The 24,548-nt window shown below is 35.0% G+C and overlaps 1 protein-coding gene across 17 annotated transcripts in view; it reads right to left on the bottom strand.

The window, feature by feature from the left end:
• Positions 1 to 24,548, bottom strand: part of SLIT2 (slit guidance ligand 2) — a 267,201-nt gene that overhangs the window by 97,568 nt on the left and 145,085 nt on the right. For all 17 annotated transcript variants that reach the window (XM_074904590.1, XM_074904584.1, XM_074904589.1 and 14 more), the window contains exons 5-6: positions 11,661 to 11,732; positions 1,139 to 1,210 (exon numbers count right to left, since the gene is read on the bottom strand). In XM_074904590.1, coding sequence (XP_074760691.1) covers positions 1,139 to 1,210; positions 11,661 to 11,732 — 144 coding nt within the window. The remainder of the gene's footprint in view (positions 1 to 1,138; positions 1,211 to 11,660; positions 11,733 to 24,548) is intronic.

Genomic DNA, 24,548 nt, shown 5'->3' with positions numbered 1-24,548 from the left:
AAAAACCCCCAAAAAACCCAAACACCCAATTTAACTGTCAGATTCATTCACTCATAAGTAAGATCAACTATTGCTTAATAATAAAAAGCTTTACCACTGGCAGCTCACATATTCTTTTGTTTCTTGGACATATAGACGCTATCACCAGAGAAGTTTCTTTACTTCAGAATCTTAAAAAAACCCCCACAAAACCCACTACAAAACGCCCCTCTCTTACCTCCCTCAAGTTGTTGTGATTTAGCAAATGTGATTCAAACTACTATGAACTCACTCACTAATACACAGTCTTTCACTTCTCTTAATGTAGAAAGCCAAGAAAAAATGTGACATTTTGACTGACAGAGCAAATACTTCAGGAATGTTTCCTGTGCCTCAGATTCTTTGAAAACTGAGGCATTTTGCTCGTTACAGTAACTATTTTCAGGTCAGGGGTCACTGATGATAATTTCATTACCTTTAACCTCACCGATGGCCACTTTGAGGCAGTGAGAAAAAGTATGCAAGAGAAGTATTGCAATACTAACCTTTTCAGTGACATAAAAAAGACATTCTTCTACACATATGCATATGTATACACATAAAATTTTAAATGTTAGTAAAAAGCAGATTATGTGGACATGTTAAACATCTTAACACATTAACAGTAGTGTTTGATAGAAAAATGCCTCTTTGAAAAACATCCAGATAGTCAATTATATATAGTATATTGTTTCTTAAACTGAGTCTGAAAGATCAAATTGATGTCAGAGTATACAACAAAGGCAATCCTGAAAATGTTCAGCACTTCAACAGTGATGGATAATTTACAAAATTAATTGGATTCATTAATAAGGCCACCCCCAGTTTAAAAGAAAAAATATTCTTTTTTTACAGTATCTTCCATGTGCGTGGGTTTTTGTTTTTCTGGTGGTTTTTTTTTTTATTTTTATTTTATTTTAATGGCTGTCTTTCAGAGTAAAGGAATATCTCTGCCTTTCCATATCTTTTACCATTATACAGCACATTGCAGTGGATTATTTTAAGACATCTTTTCACTAGACCGTCCTGACACTGGGCTGCAGTTTGCAGATAAGCTTCTACATTAGTACTCCCCAGATACTGAGCTCTTGCTACAAGTAAGAGATACGTGAATACTTACAGCACTTCCAGGTCACGCAGAGCCCTAAATGCCCCATCTTCAATACAGCTGATCTGGTTGTAATCCAGTTGCCTGTTAAACAGATTAGGAAGGTATTTGTAAGGGAGACGAACGTTGGCAGTGTTAGGTGCAAAGAAAGCCTCCTGAAGGGCCGTCAGAGCTAGGCCACGCTAACTGAAACCCTCTCGCAAATACGCTTGTACGCTTGAGACTGTCACACAGCATGCTGGCCTGGATGCTGCCACAGAAATCCCTTTTTGTTCTGAACTGTCTGCGCAAAACAGCAGTGCTGGGAAAGCTCCAGTAAATAATAACTGCACCTTATATTAAATGCCAAAGGAATGCAATTTCATTACATCAAGAAAAGCTATCCATTAAAAGCTCTCAGCGTCATCTTGCTGAAACAATTTCATTAAGGTAAAGGACGGTAAATCACTTAATGTCACACGCATCCCCTCGGTGACCTAACAGAATCCATTTATCAGAGCAGCCCAGCTGCATGTTAATTCCACCCACCGCGGCAGGGGCCGACGAAAGACACCACTTTTAGGGGTCTGTCTGTCTGCATGCGTGCACGCCTGGATCTGGTGGGAGGTGCAGGGGTGTGTGTGTGTGATTTAGAATAATTACCTTCTAGAATATTTCTATATGTAGAAACAATAGTGGCCAAGGTATTTACATACTTGGTTACTTATCTCCTTTAATTCTGCTCCAAATGAAACTAGTATTTCTGCTGTAACCTTCACTATTTGGTTTTCTAGGCACTTGGTACTCTCTGCAATTATATGCAGATAGGATGTTGTAACGGAGCACTTGAATTCTGGACATAAAACTCAGCAATCCATCCCATACATTATTAATCTTTAAGTATTAAGTTATGAAAAATTTACATTCATTTCGCTGAAGAATAATATTACCTTTTCAATTCAAAACATTGATACAGTACATACTGCCCAATTAAAAAAGTCTGCTGAAATTAACAACCATGCAAATACAAAATCCCAGTTTCTCTGCTGATAAAAGCTTTTCCTATAAATACTGCCAAATGTCATACACACTTCAGGGCATGACTTGCAAAGCAAAGAGGATACAAACCCCACTTTAAACAACCAGAAGATCTTCTCCAAGCTGGTAATTTATCAGTGTCAGGTAATATATGAGTAAGTATGTGTGAACAATACTAAGAAAATGAACAAAATACAAATGAACTCTGCCCTTCTGTCTTTAATTATATATTAGCTATCAGGGCTAATGAGGCTTTTAGTAAAGTATTTTCTGTGATTCTTCTGAATCTATGATAACGTTTTACTTTATTAATAAATCATCACACCCACTCTTGTATGTAATATACCAAGTTCTATGAAGTTCTTCTAGTTTCATACATATTTTCCTTCTGAATTATTACTACACCAAAATAAAATATTCTTATAACTGTAATAGTGTGTTTCTTTGTACTGAAAGCTAAATGCAAACTATCATTTCTTAAATATGATCTTTAATCATTTTGGTGCAACGTTACAGCACCACTGCTGCAGTGTTGGAATATTTCAGCCTACTTTCTCAGGCTCGTTCAATTTTTACTAATGAATTTCATTTAACAATTAAGTTAATAGCCTTTTTATTTTAAAGAGGTAAAATATATACACAGTACAATTCTCTAACCTCTCGAACAATTTATCAAAGCTATTTAAATTAGTACAATGGCATGAAATGTTACCCTTGACACAATACAAAAGAGAAATTGTTTCCAGACAAATTGGAAAAATCTTTTAATGCCATCAAATTTGCCTAATGCACTCTGCAGGTTAATCTGTAAAAGGGTGAGCTGTATGTTTGCCCATATCTTATTATCCTTAGCTGTCAATGTATAAATCAGCGCTGACACAGCTTCTTCTAAATCATCCATATTATACACAAAGGAAAATCTTTTAACAGTAGAGAAAGCACTTGAGCAAATCTTGTCCTACACAAACTGAAAGGCAGATTTCTTCCACTAGACTGGAAGCAGTTGTGGTTCACCCGAAAACTTTTGGACTCCTTCCTTTAATGAGTCACCATGACCACTACCTTAGTGAAGGGTGAGTTGTTTTCATTCAAATCTTCTTACCAGAAAGATTACTTTGTTTGCACTGAACTAATTAGCTGGTTTCAGTTTGGGGGAAGGGAATTTTGCAGGTGGGAGAGGAGAAGTATTTCCTAGTTTTATAAAATATTGTCTTTGAAAGATACTACTGTCTTTATATTTTAGATTATCTTCCATCAGTTACAGCCATGATATAAAAGGATCAGACAAACACAACAAAGAACAATTGGCATGATATAATTTTTTTAAGCTATGAAAGGTACACGATGTTGAAGACTCTGTGCCTGGCTTGAATAGCAATTCATGGTATTTGTGTTAAGGTAAATATATCCACTGCATATATAAACCAAACAGAAAGTTAGACAATATTTCACAACCAGCATACCATTAACTTTTGATGTCTCTAGCAGATATACTGTAGCAGTCTCAATTTTTTTTGGATAAGGCTGGTTCCTGATAGCAAGTTGTGAGAGCACTATGACTTAAGACATAAGCAAGAATACTACAGAATAAAAGCGCGTACTTCTCTAATTTTATTTTTTATCATTTGTTTTTAGCATAATTACTTTCAAAACCACACATAAAAATCTACAATACTATAATGAAACTGTTTTCACCATTAAATTATTGAGCATAGCAATAATCCTAACTCCATTTTAGAAAGCTTTTTTTTTTTCCCCCAAGAGCTTCTTTCCCTCTTTTCAAATTATTAAAACACCCTGAGAACAGAAGTTGATCAAATATGGACCAACAACTCTGGCCCATCCTCATCCTTCCCCTCACCCCAGTCTCTCTTCATTATCCTTCCCCTCGCCCTATCTCCATATTGGGTCTTTTCTGTGTGGGATCTTACCCTCCATTTGGAAAGTCACTACTCCTTTCTGCTCCCCCTTCCAGAAAGCAGCTGATTACCTTCAGCAGTGCCATTCCTATGAAGCTCACAAAATGCTGAACAACAGCTGTCACATTCAAATTCTTCCGTTGTTGCAGAGAATTAGTTAGGTTTTACACCCATATCTTTAGCATCACCTGGGTATTTCATGTACTTACTAATCCACTGCTACTTAAAATGTTGTTTATGTGAGTTCAGCTATAAGGACTAGTAAGAACTAAATAAAAAGCATTTAATTAGTAAGAAAATGTCTGCTTTAAGAGGTTTTTTTATATATTGCTTTTGCTGATACATCTTACATTGCAGAAACATGTTGGTAACATATTTTCTTCCCTTTTAGAATATGTTGTCTACCATATAATGACAAATAAATACCTTTTTATCCCACAAGGAAAGCATTTAATGACTAACAGAAGATGTTGCATACATTTGAAAACTACTATCCTCATACAGAAAAAAATGTTATCTGACTCTGACAGAAGAAACCTCCTTTACTCATACCTAGAGGCTGTGTCCAAAGTTGGGACAATTTCAGTCAGTCTGTCTGCTTTACTCTCCTGCTCTTCACAGCTTGAGGACACTGTGGTCCCATGCAAGAGAGATACCGTGAAGCTTTACCTAATTCTCCTTTGTTCAGCAACTATTATATTCTCCTTGTGTATCAACCTAATAATGGTAGGCATCGTTTAAAAAGTTATCAGAAAAAGTAAGAAGACTTTCTAGATCCCTATGGTAGATTTCTCCCCAGTAAAACATTTAGGAAAAGTTTCTAGTTTTAGCACGTGGTATGCTGGATTTAATATCATTAAAATTTTTTCTTAGGAAAAGAGCAGAGTGCACGATATTTATCACTGTAATACAATTTTTGGAAACAGTCACTGTTTTTAATGTCTAATATTTTTTACAACAGAATGGAGTTATGTTTCCTGTTTCTCAATTCCCTTCTCAATTTCAAGAGGAATCAATAATAGCAGAGGCATTACTTAAGAAAGATGTAACAAAACATCTAAGAATTTATTCTAACTCTCTATCAAACTTCAGAGAACTGCTTGTTTCCCATGACTATTACCATTTATTGTGATTACTCCTTCATTTGGAAGTCAAGTGGTTTTTTTTCTACTTGCAGTTTATTTTGCTAATGTAATTCATTACATTATTTGCTAAATTTTCCCTGTAAAACATTTTGAATGAATAATTTTTTTCCTAATATACATAATATGACAAATGATTAACCTTTTTCTTTTATCCCCAAATTAAAAAGCAAGACTTGCAAGTCTTCCAAGTAAGACATAAGTAAGTATTCCAAGTAAGGTATGCTTGCTGAATAAACTAGAAGAAAAGTCAGAACAGAGCTATAGTTCAGTTTCTCTATCCCCTCAAAATTGTCTGGGACTCTACTTGGCTAAACTCACAAGTATCTTCCAGGAGAAAAAAAAAAAAAAAAAAAAAAGTCAAAATGAAACAGAAGAATTCCATGAAAAGGAGGATGAGCACTGAATGAACAATCGATATTATCTAATGCAAAGATACTATCACATCAGTATGACTTCCCAGAAATAATGCAGTTTAAGAAATAGATGACAAACAGTATCAAGATTATTAGAAAATAGTGTGCAAATATATTCTTGTTCTAGCATGGAAGTCATATTAAGCACATATCCCATGAAAATTCTGTCAGAGTGGTTTATTAAAATATTAATTAGAAAAGCTTTATCTGTAGAACCATTTTTACTTGGTTACTTTACGTATCAACAAACCTCCTTGCAAGTCTCTGCAACATCATTATGCCTCCCTGTTTAGTAAAGCAGAAGCAGTCTGACTTTCCAAAGTAGTGTTGAAACAAAAGGGCCTAAAGGCTCCTGAGAGTTCAACTATTTCTTGAGACTTCAACATTGAACAGAAGCATAAACTGATTTTCTTTAAAGTTTAAATCCTCAAAATCTTGCATTAAATCCTCAATAACTTTGCATTATTCTTGACACAGCCAAATAAAATTTAAAGATAAAAATGAATCCAAGATTTCCTACAAGAGTTTATCAACTCAGATCATAATAATCTTCTACCTCAATTTGCTTTGTATTATAACAGGAAAACCTATGGGAAACTTTATAAACCACAGTAACATTTGGTACTTTTCCTAGTGAAAGCATAGTGCACATTTTGCATTAGGATAAATTCAGATACCGTGTAAAATTTTTTGTAAGTATTGGTACTCAGCAGCTGAAACCACACTTAATTCAGCTGCCCAGTTATTATTTACCTAACATTTATTGTCATACAAATAAATACCTGTTTCAGATAGATTTTAGATTCTACCCATTTTAGACTTTTACTCATTGATTCAAGTGCCAAAAAGACTTGCAAGGAAGCTCTTGATTCACATTCAGAGATTTCTGATTGAAACATCTTCAAAGCCATATACTCTGCTTGATTTAAAACCATAATTGACTTTAACATTTCTTAAATGAGCTATTTGTTAAAAAACCAACTGTTTTCAGCAGGCCAAATTTTAGGAAAGTAGTCTGTAATGAAAATAACTACTTTAAAAATAGTAATGAAATGCTATTTATTTAGTCAGAAAGAACAACTTTTTTTCCCCAAAGGCCAAAAGGTCAGTGACCTGTTTGGCAACAAGAGTTTTAATAGGCGCCAGAAAAATGTACCTATTCTTTGCTTCATTTCTTCAGAGCTATTTTTGACTTTAACAAAAAAATGAATATATTTCACAAACATCCTCTAAAATATCCTGCTTGACGTATACCTGAAACGTGGGTGGCTGAACAGACCAGTGGTTGAATTAAGATTCCGAGAAAGAACAAGCATGAGAAATATGCCAATTCTATATTATTAAAGCATGTCTTAGACAAGCAATGCATTTGGATCAGCACTTGTACAGATGAGTAGACAAATATATTTCCAGTTGCAGTGGAATTTTGTGCATGATCTAAGCCGAAATCAGTAACTAGAATATCTTCAGCAGGACTCTATTTTTTTGACTGCTAATAAAATTGTACTTAAAAAATGTCCAGTTGTTGCCAACAACTATTAATACAAAATTTAGTTATGCCTTTAGAGACAATGCCAGTTTTAAATCTTTCACAATCAGCATAAAAGAGGCATCAGGGCAACAGCAAGTAATATTAATCAAGGTTTAGGAGAAAGGTTAGTGTAATTGGAAGGACTTTGATTGGATGTTGGTTTCTGTCTCTCTCTTCACTAATTCTCCAGTTTCCTAGCCAATTTAATCTGTGAAGCTACTATACTGCCCCGCAGCCTTTATCCTTGGGGTGACAGTTACAGTGTCCCCCAACTTGGGAAAAAAATGGAACCAAATGAAAACAAAGGCACCAAAGAAGAGAGTAGTTGAAAGCAAGGCTAGACTGTACAAGAAAAACAGGGCAGGAGATATGAAAATATTTCTTGGTATTTTGGGTATCATTTGATGTTGCATATATTTAGTATCACAGTTCTGCCATGATGTTGGTGTATTCCTTTCTATCCTCTGCCAAGTATCAATTTCAGAGTGGAAGAAAAGGTTGAAAACTTAGAAAAATTTACATACTTCAAGTGGAAATGTCATTATGTAATTTTATCAAAATCATCGGACCGGGGGCTGAAATCTACTTCTTAAAAACTGAGCATGGCACTATTGTTCTTCCTGTGGTGTTCCATATTTGTTTGCTTTTTAAGACCACTTATTTTCTTCCTAGTAACCAGATTCAAAAAACAACCCATCCAAATTGATAATCTGGGCAGCTAAAGCATTATCTTACCATCTTAAATACAAATAAGAATACTGAGGTTGGAGAGATGTTAAACATCTTCCACATCCAGTGTATCACCATGGAGGGTTATGAGACGATCATTAACATGTATATTAAAATATCTGTGGTTAATTTCCAATTTATATGATAATTTCTCTTTATTTTTTGAAAACAGTGGGTGCCACTGTGTTCTCTGAACCTAACTTCTTGGTGTATATTCTTCTCCCTGAAAACGTGGCAAGTTAGGAGTAACTTTCAGAATCATATTTCCAGAATTTGCACCTTAATTTCTGTCAAGTCCCAGATCAGCAGCTGTACTAAAAGTGGATTATTCTCGAAGTCATTGCCCTTGAACAGGAAAATCAAGACTTTGAGACAGAGTGGCTAGTTTTTTTCCCACATTTGAACTACCAAAATACTGGATACTGGGCTTCCAGTCCAGGAAACCTGTACAAAATAAGCTTACCTCATTTTTGGGCACTTTTTCTGAAGAATGAGATTCATTACCAACAATGGGCTGTACTGGCAAGAGTGAAGTCAGGATGCTCTGTCTAGCATGTGTTAGATGACATCTAAGCACTGCATACAGTTTCAGCCTCCCCAGTAGGGGACAGACATTGACACACTGCGCTGAGTCCAACCAGGGCCACCAATATGGGAGTGCTGCAGTAGGTGACATTTGGGGAGAGTCTGTAAGAACTGCATTTGTTCAGCCTTAAGAAGAAAGGGCAAAGGGGGGATCTTATTTGGTGCCTATAACTGCCTAAAGAGAGGGTATAGACAGAGCCAGGCTCTGCTCAGATATGAGAGGCAAGAAACAAGTTGGCAAATGGGAAATTCCCATTCGATATAAAGTAGGTTTGTGAGGCCTGATGGTTTTTCAGGGGTTTTTTGTTCTTCTTACTATGAGGTTGTGGCAGGTTGCCCAGGTTGTCAATTCTCATGCTGCCTTGCCCATTTTGCTTCTATCTTCTACAGAAACTATACTGTGACGGTTATTAACAAGATGTCCAGAAAGGAAATATGGCCACATTTCATGGAAACGAGACAGAATCTTCTGAGAAACATCAAGATGATTCTAGAGCTAACTTGTTAGCAGGAAATCAAAAGATCATCGTGGTATCATCAACTTTAAAGGAAGCAATTTAAGCAATTTCCCTCAGATAATATGAGTTAACATCTAATTCTGTTTGCTCTGCAAAGACTAGAAGAACATACAAATGAGATGTTTTCCAGCTCCTGATTCAGATGGGGAAGTATCTAGGGGGAGTGAGAGAATGGTGAGTCTCCATTCAGGAACATAAAATATGTAATCAGGTCAAATTCTGTGAGATTTGTAACCTGCCTTTGAAACAGCTTACTCGAGCTACTGTATGGGATGGTTACCAATAACTGCATTTAAAAAAAAAAAAATTATCTCTATTTTGAAATTGCTGTAATTGATATTGTTACACAAAGCAAATCTTGAATTTCCAACATGTTCTAATATAGGTTCCTTTACTCTTTTTACCTTCACCTATCTCTTCCATAAGTTTGGTTAACATCTTTAACATTATGGTCAACTACCGGGCAATTACAGAAGAATTGCCAAAATTAGAACAAATATTCAATTCTGTTTATGACAGTTCTCTGTAACTATATACAAATATTTGGTTCCTGGACCTTAGGTTAATCACCCAATAGATGCTAAATTCCTCCATAGAATCACAGAATCATTTAAGTTGGAAAAGACCTTTAAGATCATTGAATCCAACCATAAAACTAACACTTCTGAGTCTACCACTAAACCATGTCCTTAAGTGCTACATCTACATCTTTTAAACACCTCCAGGGATGGTGACTCAACCACTTTCCTGCACAGACTGTTCCAGTGCTTGATAAACATTTCAGTGAAGAAATTTTTCCCAATACCCAATCTAAACCTGCCCTGGTGCAGCTTGAGGCCTTTCCCTCTTATCCTATCACTTGCTACTTGGGAAAAGAGACAATTTGGACTTTGTGGAAATGCTGTGGCCTTTATGTTTTGGGTTTGTTTGGGTTTTGTTGTCTTTTTTTTTTTTTTTTTTTTTTTAATTATCTCCCCAAGTAGAAAGGCTTTAAAGGGTGGATCTACTGTTTTATTCAAGTTTAGGACATAATTCAGGATCCTTACCTTGAAAATACTCACCAAGATATAAATATTATCATAGGTAAAGATTAGCATGCTAGATCAGTTTCTGACTGGATCTATCTCTCAATATATAAGTATACTTATTGCATCCTAAAATACTGCCCTGCCACTAGAAAATTCTCAATTATGCTGTTTCTTTTACTACCAAAGTTCCTTTCTGTAGCTGTATCAATTTTTGAATTTAAAATACCATGCAGAAAAATGCAGGCTTCTCCTTCTAGTCAAGCCTCTTTTAGACCATGGCTAGTGATGAGACCAGTTCTGAATAGAAACTCATAAAACATCAATTAAAAAGCAACAAAGCTACTCTGAGAAATGCTTGTATGTTTTTGAACATAATAGATTTGAACAGAATAGTTTTTCCACTGAGTTGTGCAAGGGTTTCACTGTGAGGAAGAACAATTATCACAAACATGGTTAAATTAAAAAAAACCCCAACTTGTAAATATCAAATCAAGTAGGCCAAACTCTTGGACATTCTGCTAAATCTTTGAAAAAAATGTCTTCCTAACCAATTTGTGTGCAGTGCTGCAGGCAGAAGAATGAAGTGGTGTCCATCATAGAGAAACAGAAATTCAAAGGGCTTCCTGTCCAGTCCCCTCTCACTGGGGATACAACATCACATCATCCCTTTCATAACCACAGCACACTCCATTTTCAAAGTAGTATGACTAGAAGGTTCATCTTTCTTTTAGCACTAGCAACCTCAAGGAATAAAAAGCATTTCAATAGAAATTACATTAAAACCTCATATAATGGTCTAATACTTCCCTATTTTTATTGATGCCATGATAGCAATTAGATTTTTTCACAGCTGCATTACACTGGCAGCTCCATAGTCTTTCTGGAACCCACTGGTGTGTCCTCTGTCTTTGTTGGTTGTTTATAAGTGATAAGTCCTCAGCTTACAGCAGGGGTTATAGGTTTTGAGTGCATGAAATTACATTGCCTACTATACAAGTTCATCACAGTCTTCCGGGCATTCAGGTCTTTCAGTACAGTAAACTGATCTAACACTCTAAACAGAAAGTTGAAAAGTCACTGCTTTCCTTTCTCTTGAAACTCACATATTTCCACATTTAGAAGCCATAAGAATTCAAAACCTGCCCATGAACTTCAGGGTCACTATCTCCAGGAAAGTATCTGTCTTTTAAAAAAGACTTGTTTTACCACAGAAGAAAACTGTCACATAAGTACAAAAAAATATGCTATCAGAACTAAATAATAGCACGACTTTTCTTTCTTTCATACAAGCAAACAAAAGCCAAACTCTTAGAACCAAGGCAAAATTATTTTTTCCACTTGAAACAATGACATATTTAAAATAACCTGACATTCAAATATTAAACTCAGGTTACCATAAACAAATAGTTATAATGCCTTGTTGTATTCAACTCCATCTCAATGTTTTAAATTTCATATACGGCAATTTTAGGATGCTTAAAATATGTTAAAGTATTTTGCCAAAACAAATGGTAAGTGTTGGTTTCATGCAGAGATTCCTTAATCAGCTATAAAAGTGCTAAGGAAAAAGATATCTGATACAACAAAAGGACACTGTATTGACAAAGCATTATCATCAGAATATATACAAGGAGGAGGAAAATACTTACAGATTTTTTATGTCTACTGCTCCTCGGAATGCCTTCCTTGGTATCGCTTGAATCTGATTTTCACTAAGATCACTAAGGAAAAAAATGAAAGTTAAAGTCTGTCTTACATATTTCTCTCTGTGTATAACAAAAGAACAGATAAAAAAATAATTTCAGCCATTACAGCTTAGTCAATTTTTCCAATGAAGTTTATTTTATTACCTTAACTGACATGTAATTGAAGAAAAAGAAGCAGCAATAATAGTCAAATTAGTTTATCTGTGTTGCACTAAGTAACTCCTTTACAAAACACAACATATATGCCAAACAAAAAGCAGAAGCATTACATAATTTAACAATGAAGGACAAACTGATTTAATTTTCAACTGAGTGATTTCACTTTTCCACCCATTTCAAACCAATGACATCAAAAGTTTGATACTATGTTCAGCTTTATGCAAGGAAGACTGAAAACCAGCAAAAAGAACAAGTAGTGAGCTATTGAGAAATAATGATTAAGCTGTGTAACATCTGAGACCAATATATTTCTGACTTTGTTTCAGAGTGGCAAGCACCATATATTTTAAAAGAAGGTGTTAAAAACCATCTTGTAGCAGATATCTAATACTCCTCTCCAAAATCCCTGCATGACTAGCTGTACCACACAATCTGAAACTAGCATCTTTCCAAAAGAGAAATTTTATTATAATGCTTATAAAATTCTTATTCAGTATAAAATTCTTATTCAGTAATATATACATATCAGTAATATATATAAATATAATATTCGGTAATAGAGATAAATATAATATAAATATAATTATATCTAAACAATATTTTTGCTAAATATATTTTTCTGAAATTTAGAATAGGAGATAATCAATATATTAAAGCTGTTACTGCTATATCTACACCATGTGCAATTTGAAGGTTTCACTTTAGACAATAGTTTGATACCCTGGACCACACATACCTACCACACACATAGTTCATAAATGTCTGAATGCCTTCAAAGTGACCTATCTACCATGGTATCTTAAAATTATGAAATCAAAACTTCTTTTGGAGGCATTCAGAGATGCAACCATCTATAGACAATATGAGGAATACAAGGAATTACATGAAGAGGACTGTTGAGAATGTGAATAAAATTTAGAATCAAATCAGGAGCATATAGGCTGTCTATACTAATTTTCAGCCCGTTTGCAGAACAGTTTTACTGTGGCTAACTAGATTTCATTATGCTAAACCCAAATCAGGAGCTTCACTCCAAAAGCACATCAAAAGCAATCCAACCCCTAACAGCAGAAGTAAAGTTTCACAATGTCTTGCTTTCAGGAGAAAGAAAAATGGTGCATAGAAATAAGAGCTCTAGTTCAGATGAAGTGAGTAAGTAAGAATCATTTAGTTGATTAGACATAAACAGTCATGTTTTTCACGTATTCTTTCCCTAAAACATAATCTAGCATGAGTTCTTACTTCCAATTATTAGTAATCACTCCAGAAGATCTTTCAGATTAACTTAAAAAAATTTGAGAACTTTATAAAACCCCACATTTCTGACTTTGACAAAATTTATATAATCCTTTTGAAAATAATTCTACATACACTGACGACTTTGTTTTATCCAATTCATTGTTAATTTATGGAAAATCACATTCTATTTACTAAGTCTTTCATAGCTTGTGCATCTAACTGCACTGCAATATCTTGGAAAGTATATTTAAAACTAGACCCAATTTTACTATTATTAACCATGTGTGAAAAACGAGAATCTCTGAGCTGTGATTTAATTTTCAAGCCTCCTAAGTAATCTTGAAATGGGATATGACTGCACTGGTCTGACAATAAATTCAATGGCAATGAATGAAAAAGCAGCCTTCAGCATTTGTTACGGTAACATGATTTAACAGCCTACTTCCTTTCAAAAAATTCCACTATAAGTATAAACAGCAAATATCTATATTTACACTTCTGTTTAATTGGCTAATACACTCTACCTATACAAAAATTGTGCATAAGGAGGTTAAGTTAGCAATAGTGATTTGTATCATGATCAATGATTAGTTTATAATATGTAATGTGTATAATAATATGTATACATCTATGCAAACCACTGCCATACTCATAAATATACACTACAGGAGGTAATGGGTAATGGTGCATTATGCTTTTTATGACAGTTAATAGAGTATCATAATTCACCATTTTATATAATTAAAAAGTGGAAGATAACAAGATTGAGACAAAATGTAAATTATTTTTTAAAATCTAATAAAATGTAGCAACAGTCAAAATCTTTCTTTCCTTGGCAAAATGCAAATCTTAGCACAAATGCAAGGACTTACAAGTAACAGGTACTGAGCCAGGTTCCTCAAGAAACAATTCACTGAGGTCATGTGTGTGCATATGTACGTCCGCTTGTATGCACATGCAAAAGACAGCAGACTAGCTAACTGCATGCTAGATTTACCACTGGGTCTACCCAGTCAACATCATATCCATGTAGCACAGGCTCATGTAGACTAAAATACAGTGTTCTCTGCTAATTTTAGCACATTTGAAACGTAAACTACTTGATTGCAAAGGTTCCCAACCTTGCTGTGGAAGGCACTACTTAGATCATTCCTCTAAACATGAAGAGCTAAGTAAGGTTGGCAAACGTAATTTTCCAAGACAAAGTTTTTTGCAATGCATCTGCTGTTTTGCGAAACTTTCTTGGAACTGTTTATGTAACAAAAGTGTAAGTTATTCATTCATTTCTTCACTGCAAAATTCTACCTCTCATAAAAAAATATGACTTTCAACACAGAATTTATGCCTCCTTATAGCAGGAAAGTTTTTAGTAATTATTTATTGATTGCTTGAAGTTTTCATCTGCTCAGTCTAAAAAGGTTTCCTTTTAAAAACCTTGAGGGGCTTAAACAAACTCAACTTTTTTCTTCTTGCTTAAATTACACCTGCATTTCACACTGTAGACCTAGGACTCAGTAAGAAGTTGCTGTGTGGTCTTTTTTATGACATTTTAACTCATTCCACTGCAATTCTGGGATCGCTCACAAAAAAATTGCAGCACAGGGTGCACTGTGACTGTCTGGAAAAATGGGGTAAAAATCTCTTTTGTAGATAAAACCAGACAATTTTGCAGGCCAGTATGTTACACTGATTTGACTTTGCATCTTAAATTCTGCAGTGAACAAAGGTTCAAACCTTTTCAACCTGATGGTCACTGTTTTCTTGCACTCATAACTATGTAAACTTCACCTTCCATTTCAAAAAGAGGCAGCATTTGAATACTGACTATAACTGATAAAGGCACTTGGTACCGCTAAAATGAAAGAAACTCTAAGCTTCTCAGTAAAATTTAAGTCACAACAGAACATCCTACTTGTACAAGAACAAATCTGTATTTCGGAAAGAAAAAGCAGGAACCTGTCTTCCCACTTGAAACCAGCAATCTGACCGAGATACTTTCATTGGAACAAATTACTCCCCATTACTATTACAGCCCAAGACCTTACATCAAAATCCAGCACACCTCTGGAACAGTGGAAGTGATTAAAAAATGTTTTGTATACTGCTAGAGTGAAAAATCCAAGGCTATCCTGCAGATTTTTTTTATTTTATATGTAAAACACAGTGGTCTAGTATGTTTTGAAGAATTAATCTTTATGCAGATTCTAGTTGTCCTACAGGCCTCTTTCAAATAAACAGTTCTTGAGTCTATTATATCACTCCTAGAGAGATATATTCTAAATGACTGTCTGAAGTGGAGTACCTTAGACACTGACCCTTCAAAAAAACTCCTTACTGCAACCTTGTGGGCTTCATTCATTTCATTCACTGGCCAGCAGAGCATCTTCAACCACCCAGCCTCTCATGCACCTCACTGCTCATACACTGTCAAACCAGTGCTGCGGGTCACAACTGTCATATGCAACTTCAGTTTCTTTTAGTGTGAGATGTCCTCAAGGAGAGCTCTCAGGCTTGTTACCTCAAGACAAAAGGTGGCACAGTAATGTTGGCATTAAATAGCAGATTTGCACACAAAAAGCCATCTGGGCAAGTTAGGCTGGGAGCAGCTGCAAGAGGCTCTTTTCAGAGAAGACACAGATGAGCACCTGTGCTGCTCTAGATGCAAGTGTACCATCCTGTTCATAGTGGTTTGTTTCAGGTATGTTTAAGCTGTGTATATGTCAAGCATTCTTCTGAGTTGTTATATTCTGGCTGCAACCCCATTTTCTCAAACGTAAAAGGAGAAAACCAAATCTATACACCAAACCAAGCTGAATCCCACTCTAAATGAAGATACACAAAGAACAATACACTAAGACTTCTCAATTGTTGCCCAACTATAGTGATGCTTTGAAAAACTTGCAGACTTTTTCCCTCACAGAAGGTAAGGTGTGTGTTTCTAAATCAGAGACTAAATATGTTGCACTTAAAGAACTTTTTTTTTTTTTCTTTCAAATTAACAGTCCATCCAAGTATTCAAAGTCAGCAATAAAACCAGAGAAATACTATAGCCTCTCTAAGATCCGTGATCAAGTTCTGGAATTATTGTACTTACATGAAATATAATTTATTTTTAAACAAACTGGGTCAAAGTAATTTATGTGCAATGTATACTGATAAACACATATGCCTCAGTTTTAAAACTGATATCCAAATATTAAGGATTTAATTCTGGTATTTTCAATGACACTACAGCAGGATTTGTCTAATTTGAAGTTATACCTCAAACAGTGTAGATTTCTGTATTTCACAAACCAATGTAATAGGAAAAAAACTTAGTAACAAAAAATTAAATCAAACCTCTCACCCCCCCCACCCCCCCCCAAATTATCTTCCTCTTATGTATTCAGCTAATTATTTGTTTTGCTCTGGAATACATCAGTAATCATAATGCATTTTATGCTTTGTGGAAACAGCAGAAAGACCCTGCCAAAACCTTGCTGCTACTGAATCCTTCCTAAAAACAGGATGAAAATGTTACATTTCTATTAATCGTATTTACTGGTTAGTAGATAGAAGTATATCAGGAAAAAAACCCCAACAACCTAGAATCCTGTTAAAATTTGAAATTCATACCAATATAATAACCTATCCCCCAGAAAAACTCGAAAACTTATATATGTTTTTGCTTTTTTATCTCAGGATAAAGCCCTCAGATAACCTGATATTAATGAGCCTGATAGAGTCCTTCAGCACTTAAAAAATGCAGACAGTACTGCACTGCAGCTATTTTATTACTCACCATGTATGGTTCCCAGTTGAATATCCCATTTACCCTTAAAAGGAGTGCTAAATTTTTAATTATATAAATTGAAATACCACATATAATATCTGTATTCTATGCTGTTAAGGTTGTATCACAGTTTTCTTGTGTGGCTAAAACCATTGTTCGTTCTGAAACAATAAATCTTTTGAAGATAGCAAAGCTGCTTGTAAATTTAATTACTTGTAATTTTATTTTCCTCTATGGTTTAACCTCCCTCTGTGTCTGACCAGCAATATCATAAATCTATGCTGCCATTCTCTACTTTGTAAAATACTGAGTACTGGGAATGAGTAATATGTCCTGATTTTTAAAGAAAAAGGCAGAAACACTGAGTCAAACTAAATACTGAATACTTATCAGTTTATTTATGCCAGTTCATAAAAACTGCTCAGAAGGTGACTATTCCATGATCAACACCCTTAATAATTATTTAAACATATCTGACACAAATAAAGTAAGCCTTGCTTAGTATTTATCTCTTACTGGAAAACCAAAATTTTAACAGTACCTAACAATATTCTTCAAGAACTCTCCCATGCCCATACAAGGGGACAAACTATCATATATAATGAGACTATAGGGCAGTAAAAGAAATAAACGGCTAAGAATATCTTTAAAATATTTGAATGAAATTCAAACATAGGAATTTGGACATGGGGATTTTCACTTGGAATACAAAGGTGGTGAAAAAATGAGATACATATTCCAGAATAGGATAGTTCAGTTGGAAGGGACCAACAATGATCACCTATTAGTCCAACCAGATGATTTTGGGGGAAAAAATTAAAGTTTTTTTATGGACATAAGTATCAACTGGATGTTTATCTGCAAATAATAAAACTAACTAAACAATTCATAGATGAATACCAAATACTTCCTTTCAGCTGTTTTCACAACGATTTGCTTTTTCCGCAGTACTATTCAGTGTTTTTACAACATATTTGTATCTGGGTACACCTTAAAAAGTAGAGAAATTTAGGTGGCAGGGAGAAGACAGACACTACTTGTTCATTAAGGAGCTCCTTGCAGAGATGGCCTGTGAAACGTGTTCTGGCACAGGCTACTTGCTGGATTCTAGACTTCATTAAGATGTCTATGAGGTCTTGCATGGCCCAAGACACTTCTTCAGCCACAGTCACCTTAATGAGGCATGCCATCTAAAACCTCCAACCTATTCCAGAGCAAGACCCAGGTTTGCAAAAGCTATTATTTATTCCCCTGGCTTTGATGTTATGAAAAACAAAGTACTCTGCCTCACTGGAAGGCTCTTGAAGAAACCAGCAGGAAAACCTGACCTCCCAACAGGCGAGAACATGCTGAGATGTGACAGCATAAGAAAAGTGAGCCATGGCCCCAAGTTTCAAGGGTGTCTTGATATGTCTCAAGAGAAGAATGGAAAGAGATTACTTCATTAATGCTGGCAGCTGCCTCTCTTTGCCAAAGCTACTGTAGAGGTGGGCTTTCCAATGCAGAGGACAGAACAAAATGGCAAAGTAGGTTTTCTGTGTTTCACTGGATCTCTGATTTGGATTTCAATCCTAAAATGCCAGAGAGTTTTGCACTTTCTAAATTGGAATTATAAATACGTATTTCTACTCTGTATTAGGTGTTTTGTGTTATCATGGAAAACTTTTGATTAGATTATTTTTACTACTCATGAACGTTCATTTATCATCATACAACCATACTTTTAAATTGCAAAGTTCCAGTGTGACTAGGAATTTAATGTAAGACCTTTTCTAAATCTACAGAGGCACGCTTTGGCAACCACTAGTTTTATTGTATTAGGATAAGGTATGTAAGCATGAAAATTATTTTCAGAACTATGTAACAAGAATTAAACCAAAGTACAAAGTCTTCAAGAATACAGATGCCTGTGAACTACTACATTATATTGTAAATGCAGGGAGAGTATCCTGAAGAGATAGTTCCTCTAAAATTAATAACTCAGGTGAAATGAACCTACTGAAGCATATTTGGAATTGCATTATGGTAGAAATATATCAAATTGTAGCATGAGCTTACCAAAAACCCATGAATGTATTGATCTATAACACAACAGGTTTTTATCCCATGTTCAAATATATGAATATATGAAAACAAGTAAGTACCTTTCCAATCAGTCAAATGACGTTTTATCCAGTTATTTGTTACAATACTGGCATGAGTTTGGTTTTATAGAGTTACTGTATAACAAATTAAAGTACTGTATCACTTATTTATGAAGATAATCTTATACCCAAATGGCTGCTCATGTCCTTTTAGCAAGGAATAGCTTTTTGGAAGGTCTACAAATCAATTAATACAGACAGAATAAGGAAATGTTTAAAAAAATGTATCCTTAATTCAGTCTAAACTCTTGTTCTGAAAAAAAAACCCAAACCCAAAACCAAGAACTCTGCTGTACTATTATTCTTTGACTATGAAACAAACAATTTAGTCTTCTATTAATTTCAATTATTTTTTTTCTGTTCTTCAGGAAAGCATCCACTGCAGCTACTCCTCTTCATAATGAAGATACAAAAGGAGTCGAATTCTACCAGCAGTAGCAGCTGTGTCTCTAGGCACATATTTATCTCCTTGTGAACACCAAAAATATGCATTATAAATTCTATCATTAGTTCTGTAAATCATTATTGCTGGTCATATCATCATTCCAACCTGCTTTCCATAAAAGAAATAAAATGTAGTGTCTGAGAAAGCCACTATTAACCTCCCTCTACAGATGGAGAAACCAAGGTAGCATGTATCAGTAGCATGCTGAGGAGCATAAAGCAGATGAGAAAAATTTAGAACACAGAATTGAAGGTTCTCTGTGCATCACTAATTTCCATTTGCTCTGTTGACTCCCTAGAGATTCAGGTGCTGTACACAGCAGACACATAATCTATTCTCGTCCTAAAGGAGGATCACTCCCTGTGTCATGGTGTGCTACACTGCCCAAGTGAATATTTAATATTTCACATTTCACAACACAGGGCAATCACCACTGCAATAGGACAGAATTATGCGAATCACAGCAACTCCTATGGTAAAGAATAAATCTTCCTCTTTTCCAAGAATGTTCAGACTGAATTTCCCTGTTCACTTTCATCTCTCACTTCTTTATGACACCACTTTTGATGATATCACTGAAGTTTCTTTCATTCTTAATGCTTCAGGTTTTTTAAACGTTATTAATTTATAGATCTGTAATTGAAGCAAAATGTACTTTTTATTATAGCTTTCGGTACATTATTATTTGTATTATTTAAGCAGCAGATATTTCTACCTATTTTATCTATTTACTTATTAAAGCAGAGGTGGAGATCATTTATGCATACAGTATACAATGTATAATTCAAAAGATAAAAACTAATGCACTAAAGAATAGGAGTACTGGTAGCCTCATAATCTCGAGTTTATCAGTACCATCAACCTTAATATTCAGGATAAGTCATCAAAAACTTTAATGCTGACAATTAGTGCTGATCTTTTTTTATTTGAGAAACAGCCTGACTCCTTTTACCTATCTAGTATAATATGATATCAACTTGTTTATAATTTTGAGTATTAGTAATTTTTGCAGAATGAAAATAGCACAGAGTGCAAGTACTAAGCCTTCTTACTTTTTAATAGGATCAGATTTTGGGTTTGGAATAAGCCAAAACCTCCAATCTGAGTCTTGGCATGAAAGTTAATCTATGGCATGCAAAATCAATTCTACTCTATGAGGTCTCCAAAAGTGCACTTAAATCAATTTGTATACTCTAGTACCATTTGAAAATAATTGCTTAAGAAGATTCACCATTTATTCTTTACCATGCTAGAGTGTCCTAGTGTGGCAAATGCTAACTGTGAAATAAAATAGGAGTATTAGGACCACACATGTATTTTAATGGAGTCTTAGAAATTATTTCTGAAAAGGAAAGCAGTCTTTATTAGTCTGTTCCACTAAATGAATATGTAATTCCCTGCAAAAAAACCAGAAATAATTACACATTGTAGCTCCTAAAGAGGAAAGGACCACCCACAATTCCAAAGAGAGAGAATTGCTATACTACTTCAGATTTGGCTTCAATATAATCCTTTTGATTGAAAAAGATCCTTGAAAGAAAAACTTGAAGCTCTTAAGAACACCCCCACCTGCCCAAAGAAAAACTCACCAATTCTTTATCACCCATAGAGTCTCAAATTGGTCAAGCTGAAGGAAGGTATATTTACTGACTGCTCCTTGTCATGCGTTTCTAATTGCAGTACTGTTCCTCAAACAGTGCCCAAGACAGCAGCATGGCTGTGAAGTGTAAGGGTATCATTGACCTACAACCCTACTTGGATTTTGCAGTTAGAGATGACTTTTAGCCATATGGATGTATAACTTGAATTTAATGTTTCAAAAATTATAATTTAGTCCAGTCAATAACTTGTAAAGCATATATGGTTTCTGTTTATGAAATTTTCCCTCTTTTTTTTTAAAACAGGTTGTAATTGAGCACAAAATAGAAAATAACTTTAACCTTTATGTGTTATTATTTCACACAAGGCCACAAAAAACCATTTCTTTGTAAGGAAAGAGTGAAGACTGATATTTTAATTTCACTAGTCTCTGATAGGTGATTTGGTGATTAACTTCTAATCAACTATTACATTTGATAAGACTTGAAAATGCACTACAATTTAAGGATTTAAAAAGGTTAAAGCAAGATGCTGCCAGGTAACTTTCATTTCTTCTGGTACATTACACACTCAGCATATGCATGGCTGAAGCCTCCATTTGGCTTGGTTTGGGATCCACTCACATAAAGAATAGATGAGATGGCATACTTAACTTTCCAAAAGACCCCTTCAACAGTATCTGAACAATCTATCACTGCTTTTCCCTATAGCGAAACTTTTTTTTTAGCAGGAGTTTGAAGCTGTCAACATGTCTTTAATACTTAATATTGTTTCACCTGCTTTGGAACTGAAACTGTAAGCACTTTTAGGAACTGATTGAAAGGTTGTCTGGTATGTTGTCTAGTTTCACTACACAGTCTGTAGACCCGTATGCTCACTTCTGAAATATCACTCAGTGAACCATGGTAATTTCTCTCTTTGTTCAAAATGGAGCAGCGTGGATTCCTGATCTAGCACCACTATACATAGCTGCTATTCCAATATAGGCAAGTAATAATTACATCTGTGGACACAGACATTTTTCATCAAGAATAGGCCCAAACTGTTAGTCTAATAATAAGTTGAGTACTCCAAGTGTTTCCTAACAGTCAAAAGTAACCTTGAACAGTTTGTCAAGGAACAGCCAAAATTTGGAGTAAACTAGAAATGATCTTGCAGATCATTCATGTTGAATGGCACTGTGCTCACTCTTCCTTCACTTGAGTCAAATGATGCAATTTTGGGAATGTCTCTTGAGACAGGCTGATTGCTTAACAAGACAGATTTATTGTACAGTCTTAGCTTTATACAATACGTGTGTAGTCACATAATATATGTGAAGCACTGATGCTTCAGGCTTTGAGGCTGTTGCCTGTCAGTGCCAAAAAGTGCACTAGGAACAGCAAAAGAAATGAAAGCAAATTATAAAAGGATTACCATGGATGATTAAAATAATTGACAACTACTAAGCTACCATCATAATTACTGCTTATCAAGATGACCAATATTATATCATTGTTTTCCTGAGCTTAACCCATCTGCTTATAACCATCTGTCATTTCTTATACTGTAATATTTTTCCCAGAAACACTTTGTTTTGTTTTATGCTGTGTTGATTTTTGTTTTGTTTTGTTTTTTTTTTACTCTGTGTTTGTACAGTGACTACCACCACTGGGTTTCTGGCCCAAAGAACTAGGACTTTAAGCTGCTGTATGAGCAAACTAATAATGGAAAGGATGACAGAAACACATGTGTTATTATCATCCTCCACTTCTCTGATAATGAAATACAAAATAGTAAGAACAAGCTCAATTATTTAGGTTGAATAACTGCATATTTTTTTAAACTGGATTTTTTGTTTATTCTTTCTTGTGTGTTGTGTATGGGCTGGTTAATTAAAGTCAATTAAGCAGTCTTAGGAGAGAAGGAAAAAGAAATTTTTGTGAAATTTCAGGGCAATTACTGGTATGAATATTCCAAGGATTCTGGAACTAAAACTTCTCATTGATCAGGATTAAATGAATTTAATACCCTAGAACTGAGCAGCTCAGATGCCTCAAGTCTCTCAGCACTCCAGTTTCTGTTCTCTGTTCAAGGACTCTTGGCTTCTCCTTGAATGTACCTCCTCTTTCTGTGGCTTTTCAAGACACTTCCCCTAAACTCCTTTCACCACAATCTCTTTTCTCTCAATGCCATGCAAAGAATCAGAACTTCAAGACATGGCTTCCTGTTGTAAAAAGAGCTGAGAATATGGCAGAGGCAGTACAGTTGGTCTATAAAACAAGAGCAGTGTACCCTAGCTGAACACAGGGACCATTTAGAAATGAAAACCCTTGTAAAAGTGGCAAAAAGTACAGAAGCAATGAAAAGGAAACTAGTAATTCCAGAATGAACTGATCACAACTGATTTATTAATAGAAATCTAAAAAGAACAACCCAGGACAAAAACCTGGATCAGAGTAGCCCCAAGTGTAAGAATGTGCAAAATCCCACTGCATGTTATATCCCCGGCTGTACGCTATTGCCACAATACCAGTACATTTATATGTTCTAGGAAAACTCATCTATCAAATAATCCATGCAGAGCTGAATTTAATATTATTTAAAGAAAAGCTTAAATTGTATTTCTACTTCTGCCATATTTCTCTCTTTTTTTCATCTTCAGCTGCTTGCACCAGTAATAATTTTTATTCAGACAATTTTTAAGCTCCACTTTTTTAAGTCCACAAAGCTCAGATTTTCTATTCCAGGACTGCACTTTTCCACTGACACCATCAAAGGGTGGCTACTCTTGCACTCCAAAAATTCATCTCCCCTCCTTCCTTCAGACTTTTTTCCTCTATCTGTAGGTTTTCAAGTCTTTTTTCCAAATTGCTTTCATGCAAAATTCTTTCCTTTCAACCATTTTCCAGACTCTTTTAAGTAGCTGATGGAGCTTCTGCTCAAGTAAATATCCAGAAAATCCTACTGAGGAGCCCTAATAATTAGGATAAAAAGTGATTGCATGTGTGGTGCGATGGGATCTTTTTGTTGTATAAGGGTTTTTTTCATTTAGGAGTGGGGTTGTTTTCTTTAGCTATTTGGGGGCATAAAGGCAGTTGGAAGGGACAGATATCAAGTAATTGAAATCAAATGAGAGCCAGCATACCTAGGATGGGTAAGAGTCACACTGATGTCTCCATTCACAAGCTCTTATACACTTTTGTGGTGCGTAAAAACATGACTTCAGGACAGAGAGTCTAGATAACCATACAGAGACTGAGGACAAGTTATGGTAATGGGAAGAAACAGTTATTAAATGTACTTTAAAAACCCTCAAGAAACAATACATAAGCTTCCTTATTGCCTGGGCACTAATTCTGAAATATACCATAAAATATTTAAAGACTTAAACTGATCGCATTTTGTTTAAAGCATAAATTAAAAAAACCCCTGGGATTTAAGAAATAAGCCTAAATATAAGACCACATGACATTGCACTCATATCAGTAATA

This window comes from Athene noctua, chromosome 4 (assembly GCF_965140245.1).
Source record: "Athene noctua chromosome 4, bAthNoc1.hap1.1, whole genome shotgun sequence".
In the NCBI taxonomy this organism is placed as follows: domain Eukaryota; kingdom Metazoa; phylum Chordata; class Aves; order Strigiformes; family Strigidae; genus Athene; species Athene noctua.
Note: the sequence above shows the minus strand (reverse complement) of the source record. Positions and strands in the feature narration are given on the sequence as shown.